Source organism: Amia ocellicauda, chromosome 17, assembly GCF_036373705.1.
Source record: "Amia ocellicauda isolate fAmiCal2 chromosome 17, fAmiCal2.hap1, whole genome shotgun sequence".
NCBI lineage: Eukaryota > Metazoa > Chordata > Actinopteri > Amiiformes > Amiidae > Amia > Amia ocellicauda.
In genome coordinates this window covers 1,964,841-1,971,030 of record NC_089866.1, presented here as the reverse complement: position 1 = coordinate 1,971,030, position 6,190 = coordinate 1,964,841, and the positions used below count along the sequence as shown (strand labels likewise).

At 52.7% G+C, this 6,190-nt stretch overlaps 1 protein-coding gene across 2 annotated transcripts; it reads left to right on the top strand.

The window, feature by feature from the left end:
* Positions 1 to 1,571: 1,571 nt before the first annotated feature.
* On the top strand, positions 1,572 to 5,284 carry rnps1 (RNA binding protein S1, serine-rich domain). Of its 2 annotated transcripts, none has more exons than XM_066688777.1 (6): positions 1,572 to 1,768; positions 2,772 to 2,930; positions 3,162 to 3,371; positions 3,558 to 3,814; positions 4,026 to 4,167; positions 4,537 to 5,284. In XM_066688777.1, coding segments are annotated over exons 1-6 (876 nt in total). In that variant the 5' UTR covers positions 1,572 to 1,766; the 3' UTR covers positions 4,643 to 5,284. The 2 variants fall into 2 exon arrangements, with proteins under 2 accessions (XP_066544874.1, XP_066544875.1); XM_066688778.1 differs by having other exon boundaries at positions 1,580 to 1,768; positions 3,180 to 3,371.
* The last annotated feature ends 906 nt before the right edge of the window (positions 5,285 to 6,190 follow it).

Below are 6,190 nucleotides of genomic sequence, written 5' to 3'. Positions count from 1 at the left end.
CCCGCCTGCCCCCGGCCCCGGCCCCGGCCCCGGCCCTGCCCCTGCCCCCGGCCCCGGCCCTGCCCCTGCCCCTGCCCCTGCCCCTGCCCCTGCCCCTGCCCCCGGCCGCGAGCATGGCTCCCCCGCCTCCAGCTTCACCTTCTTCTTCTTCTTGAGGAACAGGTAGATGGTCTGTGTGGAAACCATGATGTGCTCCAGCTCCAGTATGGCCTTGATCTTGCGGAAGCTCAGCCCGGAGCGACGCAGCTCCACGATCCTCCGCTTGGCAGACTCGTCCAGCCGCCCCATGGCCTTCTAGAGCGTCCGCACCGGACCGTCCCCACCAGCAGAACCTCCAGTGTCACACCTCCTGCTCCTGCCCAGGTGTGGGGGAGCTACCAGCCCCAGGTCAGGCCAACCCGTCTCTAAAATGAAATGACACCGATATGATCAGCTCATATATGCTCTGTTGGGTTTTTAGTCATGTATTTATTTAATCTGTGTGGACTGTTGTCCTATTGTCTTCAGAACCAGTGAACGAATCGTGTGCTCTTAGATTAATGTCCGTCCCGCCTGCATCTCATGGAGTTTGGCAAAGACAAAGAAAAGTAACATCGCCGTTACAGACAACATTGTAATCCTATGGACGTTACCTATGACCAAGCTGTGCATTTATGGGAAATCAACATTTCTAGTCAAAATGCAAAAGATTCTAATAATATTTATCACTTACATAATAAAATAATAATCTGAATGGTTATCTTGTTTTATTAACGTATCTGTATTAGGCAATGTGTGTGTGTGTATATATATATTGATCAATAACGATGACCAGCCGGGCAGACCGAGTCAATGGACCTCTTTGTATTGTGACCTAAAAAGACAATTTAGCCTGATGACACTTTATAAAGTGTGACACGGAGCCCGGAGCTGTCCATTGCACACAGTTCACTGGTCCTTATTAATCAGGAGTTTACAGGACCCCGATCACTGACCAAGTTTTAAAACGATATGATCATTTCCAGACGGTGTGCATCTGATGGGTCGGTGACATTTTCTGTCCCCGTCCAGAACAGCAATAACAAGAGAGCGGCGTCCCGGCGCTGCCTCACCCCTGCGCCCGCCTGTCCGAGACGCCAGCCCGGGGCGAGTTCACTAAGTCGGTCTGTTGACACTGACAGCCGCGCTGGGGAGCTGGATGTGAAGTTCGCCGTTTTCCTATTAAAACACGTGAATCGCTTTTTTTCTTCTGATCACTTGCATGAAGAAAAACAACAACAACAACCGACCGACTGACCGAAAACAGCAGAAATAAGCCGAGACGCGCGAATGGCGTTTTATTCGGGTACCTTCGGCTTCCCGTTACCGCGGCTCGCCGGCCCGATGCTCGGAGCGGGGGATTGTGGGACACGGCGACAGCGCTTCCCCGTTTCCCAACTGGGTGGTCGCTTTCGTGTAGCGCAGATGTCTGCAGTTCTGCGCAGATCTGCACATTCCCACCGCTCCCATTGGTGGAGCAATGGACACCTTTTAACCCTAGTATTACTCCTATGCTTCCGCAGACAAGAGTGATGGCAGCGGGGTGAGCAGTTATGTTGTCGCTACGTAACTACAAAACAACGCATGTGTTTGTAATAAAATGCTAACTTAAAAAACCATGTAAACACACATCGCCATGCCGCGGATGACCGGAGGGGCGCTGCGTCGTAAAGCGTCAGCCCGGGCCAGCAGTTACAACGTCATCAGCCTGCGCCGTCGGGGGAAGATCATTTTTTACTACGGGAAAGATGTAAGTTTGTTTTTAAAATCCATTTCCATCCTCTGTCTGTTTGTGGCTTTTATGCACAGATTCGTGTGCCTTTCACTAAGTGCGATACGCGCCTTACGATGCCAGGCGTTATTTGACATCCTCTGGCAGGGATTGTGTTGGATGATGGCGGCGGTTGCAAGAAGCGAAAGATCCCAATGTTACTTGAATGAAAACATCAATGGCGGCTATAGCGGGGTTGTGCCTGCTGTTTCAGGCTGGTTTCGCACCGGGTGTTATGCGTACGCGCTGCGGAGTAAATGAATGGTTGTGTTTGTTGGGGACATTTGTGTTTGCTCCGTGTATTAAACAATGATCTTTGCATTGCGGTGTCTTGCACACTTCACACATCTCTCCCTCGAAGGGTGCTCTTACACCGGTGTGCGCTAAACTTACGGTCTGATAGTTGAGATCAGAGCACCTTCCGCCAGCTCCGGGGTTGCAGAAAGCAATGAACAGCATCTTAGAAAGGCTTTCAGATGTGTGTGCAATCACAGCTGCTTTTTCCAGCAGCTTCTAGAACAATTCCTGTATGAGGTGTAAACATTCGTTAGTAAGTAGTAAAGAGGCTTTTTATACACACACTGTGTAAAGTTATTGTGTATCCCAGCATCCTGCATTAGCATCTGGTTGAGTAATCATTAGCTGCTTTTATTCCAGTTTAACACCAGTATTTCTGAGGTAAAACCTGCCAGTAGCTAGTTAGTCCATTGACTGATTAATATACTCACAAAACCCAGAAGTAAAAATATGAATGCATGTCATTCTATGAAAGAAGCAGGGCATTCTCTCTCTCTCTCTCTCTCTCTCTCTCTCTCATATAGATGTTTTTCTCTCTGTGCCAGGGCAGGGATTATGGTGAAGGTGTATTATTGATGTGGTTGGGATATTGTGGCGCAGACTATTGCGGTGCAGTCCTGCTCCGCGTGACTCCCGTGTCACCTGCGTGTAACGTGCCTGTCCTCTCCTGCTCTCCTCCCATCAGGGCGCCGTCACCTACGAAACGAAAGGACCGCTCCGAGGACAAGCCGAAGGAGCGCGGGAAGGAGAAGACGGGCACGAAGGAGGCCGGCGGGGACAAGGAGCGGGGCAGAGAGAAGGGCCGCAAGCGCCGCAGCGCGTCCACAGGGAGCAGCAGCAGCCGGTGAGCGGGGCGGCTGCACCGGGCCCGGCGTGGCGTGCGGTGTTGGGGGGGGTTCACTCTCTGATATGCTCTTACTGTCTCTAAGTTTTCCCCCTCACTGTACACTCTGCCTGTCCCCCTCGAGGGAACCCTCACTCTGTCCCCTCAGTCTCTGTCTCTCTTCCTCTCTCTCACTCTCTCTCCTGTCCCTCTCTCTCTCTCTCTCTCTCTCTCCCTCCCTCTTCCTCACAGTGTGCGTTTGTGCGGCAGGTCTCGCTCCAGCTCCAGCTCCAGCTCCAGCTCGGGCTCCAGCTCGGGTTCGTCCAGCGGCTCCAGCTCGACCTCCGCGTCCAGCCGCTCCGGCTCGTCCTCCTCGTCCCGCAGCTCCAGCAGCAGCAGCTCCTCCGGCTCGCCCAGCCCCGGCCGCCGCCGCCATGACAACCGGCGCCGCTCGCGCTCAAAGTACGAATTCCGATCATCTCGGCGCCGCCGCGTTCGCGTGAAGGGTGTCAGTAGCAGCTGCCGGTTCCACTGAACCCAAGAGCTCCTTGCCATTGATTGTGCGGCCGTTCAGAAGTAAATCTAGAGCTGTGTCACCCGCTCATCTCGATCCGCCCGCCTCTGACAGTAGTGTGTGTCTGTCTCCAGGTCCAAGTCCCTGAAGAGGGACGAGAAGGAGAGGAAGAGGAGGAGCCCGAGCCCCCGGCCCACCAAGGTCCACCTCGGCCGGCTCACCAGGAACGTCACCAAAGATCACATCATGGAGATCTTCTCCACCTACGGGAAGATCAAGATGATCGACATGCCGGTGGACCGGCTGCATCCCCACCTGTCCAAGGGCTACGCCTACGTGGAGTTCGAGACGGCGGACGAGGCGGAGAAAGCCCTCAAACACATGGATGGAGGTACGTGCCGCTCCGCCGGCCCCGCTGTTGGGCAGTGTGCGGCGATGCCGTCGGTCGATAAAGGCATCTGCCGCTGTAATACGCGATCAAGATGATTGCAGCATGTGTGTCATGAGTCTTGTTGTGAGCAGTGGTGATTGGGTTGTGTGCTGGTTGGCCGAGTGGTTCTGGGCGGCCGGTTCGTGACCCCGGTGTCCCTCTGTGTCCGCAGGTCAGATCGACGGCCAGGAGATCACAGCCACGGCCGTGCTGGCCCCACGGCTACGCCTCGCCCCCCGCCGCCTCACGCCCCCGCGCAGGATGCCCCCCCCGCCCCCGGTGTGGCGCCGGACCCCCCCGCGCATGAGGAGGAGGTCAGTACCGCCCCCCCGCGCCCTTCTGTCTGCAGTGTCTCCTTTCAGCCCCAAAGCGAGAAGCTCGGAGAATCAGTTGGGGCTGTGTGAGATCCGTTCGTTTACGTTCATTGTGTAACGGATCTCTGTGTCTATTGTCCATCCAGATGTGAGGTCGTCGTGCCAAGGGTCGGTTAGCCGTGATGTCATTTGCTCCTCTTTGAAAAGTGCTAGTATGTACGAGAGCAGCCGAGCTGTGTCTCGTATGAAAGGAGTCACTAAAGCCCTTTTGGCCACTGAGAAGCTGGCTCACAAATCTCGAACGTAGCAAAACAAACCAAGTAAACAATGAAGGGTCTGTTTCACCCTGACCTCCCTCTCTCCCCCCAGGTCCCGCTCCCCGCGCCGCCGCTCACCCGTGCGCCGGAGATCTCGCTCCAGGTCACCGGGCCGGCGCCGGCACCGCAGCCGCTCCAGCTCCAACTCCTCGCGGTAGACAGCGGGCCCCTCCCTCTCTGCTGCGGCGGCTCCGGCGAGAAACGGGCCGTGGGTTAGAACTGTGCGGGGTTAACCTCGGCATCAGACCACGGGCCGTCCAGGGTAGCTAATAGATCACAGATTCTTTCAAGATTGTTTTTTTTGTGTATATTTTTTTTTTGTCCTCGTTTTAATACAACCAGCATAGGGACTCGAGAATTGTAGACGCCCCTTTTGCTTCTCGTGATTTCAGGGCTTTTTCCACCTCCACTCTGCTAATTTGATCTCCCATCGTTGGGTTCTTTCGTTCGAGCAAAATCTCCAGCTTCTCTGGTTTCCAGGTGCTGCAGGTCGTACCACCGGGTCCGTGGCTTGATCTTCCTCCGACTCCTTTGTACCGTAGTATTGTACATAATCGAAGGTCTCATGTGATTGTTTTTTATATATATATATACACACACACACGCATTCACACACACTTCAGGTTTTGTTATTGCAGTTCTTACCCCCCTAGGAGCGCTCTCTTCTAGTGTTCCTAGTGATGTAGAATCTTTTTAAAATGTCATGTTGTTTTGGGGGAGATTTTTGTTTTGGAAATAAAATACATGAAAAGTCAAAATGAACTTCATTATTGACTATTTCATCCTGAAACAGAACGGGATTAGTTTCTCTCCACTTTGGTATTTTATTTTGAAGTCAAGGCAGTGTTTGCGTCCGTGAAGGAACGGTTTGATTAAAGCCGGGTTTGGGGATGTGACTGGCCTGTGGGCGGGATGGCAGTGGGTACTGACCAATAGAGGAACATGTTTTTACAAGCGGTTAGTGGATCATACTGCAGAGTGCATACCTACTCAGTCCTACCAGTGGAAATGGACCTGATGCAGCAGGATGAAACCCGATGTGTAATCATGTTTACTGTTGATGCTGTGAAACTTAAATTTACAGTGCTGCAATTCAATCCCACGTATTGTGTCTTGGGATGGATTACCACTGTACAGCGTGCTGGGAAATGGTTTCAGAATGGTCAGCGAGAACACAAGGTCGATCTGTAGTTCACGTGCAGTGCAGTGCTTGTGAGAAATGTAAACTGGTCTGTGTGTGAATATTATAGCAGTAATCTTGGTTCTGTCCCTCTTTACGAGGAAGGCCTTCATCCACTTCCTGTCAATTACCAACAGACATGACCCCTCTGTGCAGATTGTAAGGGTCCCATATATTCAATTTCCAGATGTGTCCGCTGGTCCCAGACTAATCGTGGTGATCCACGGTGGTCTTCCTTGTGTGGATTGGTCCTGTTCCTAGTTCCAGAGGCAGATGGCACACTTCTCACCTCCACCTCTACCACTCACCTTCAGTTTATTTCATTTGTATAAATGTGAGTTTATCGATGCCATGAATCCACTGCCAAAGCTCTGTGTAAAGGCTGGCTGGTAAATGGTATGTGCCCATGCTTCTGGATAGTCAACAGAGCCACACTTCTTACACTTTCTTTTCTGAAACTCATTCTGTTCACCAGTGATGTTCTTCAGCCTTGTTCACACAAAAGGATGACAAAATAACCTCGTCT

Excerpts from the sequence above, each read along its gene's own strand:
- rnps1 (XM_066688777.1), top strand. Across the intron at positions 2,931-3,161 it reads ACAGGGAGCAGCAGCAGCCG|TGTGCGTTTGTGCGGCAGGT; the intron begins GTGAGCGGGGCG and ends TCTTCCTCACAG. Across the intron at positions 4,168-4,536 it reads CCCCCGCGCATGAGGAGGAG|GTCCCGCTCCCCGCGCCGCC; the intron begins GTCAGTACCGCC and ends CTCTCCCCCCAG.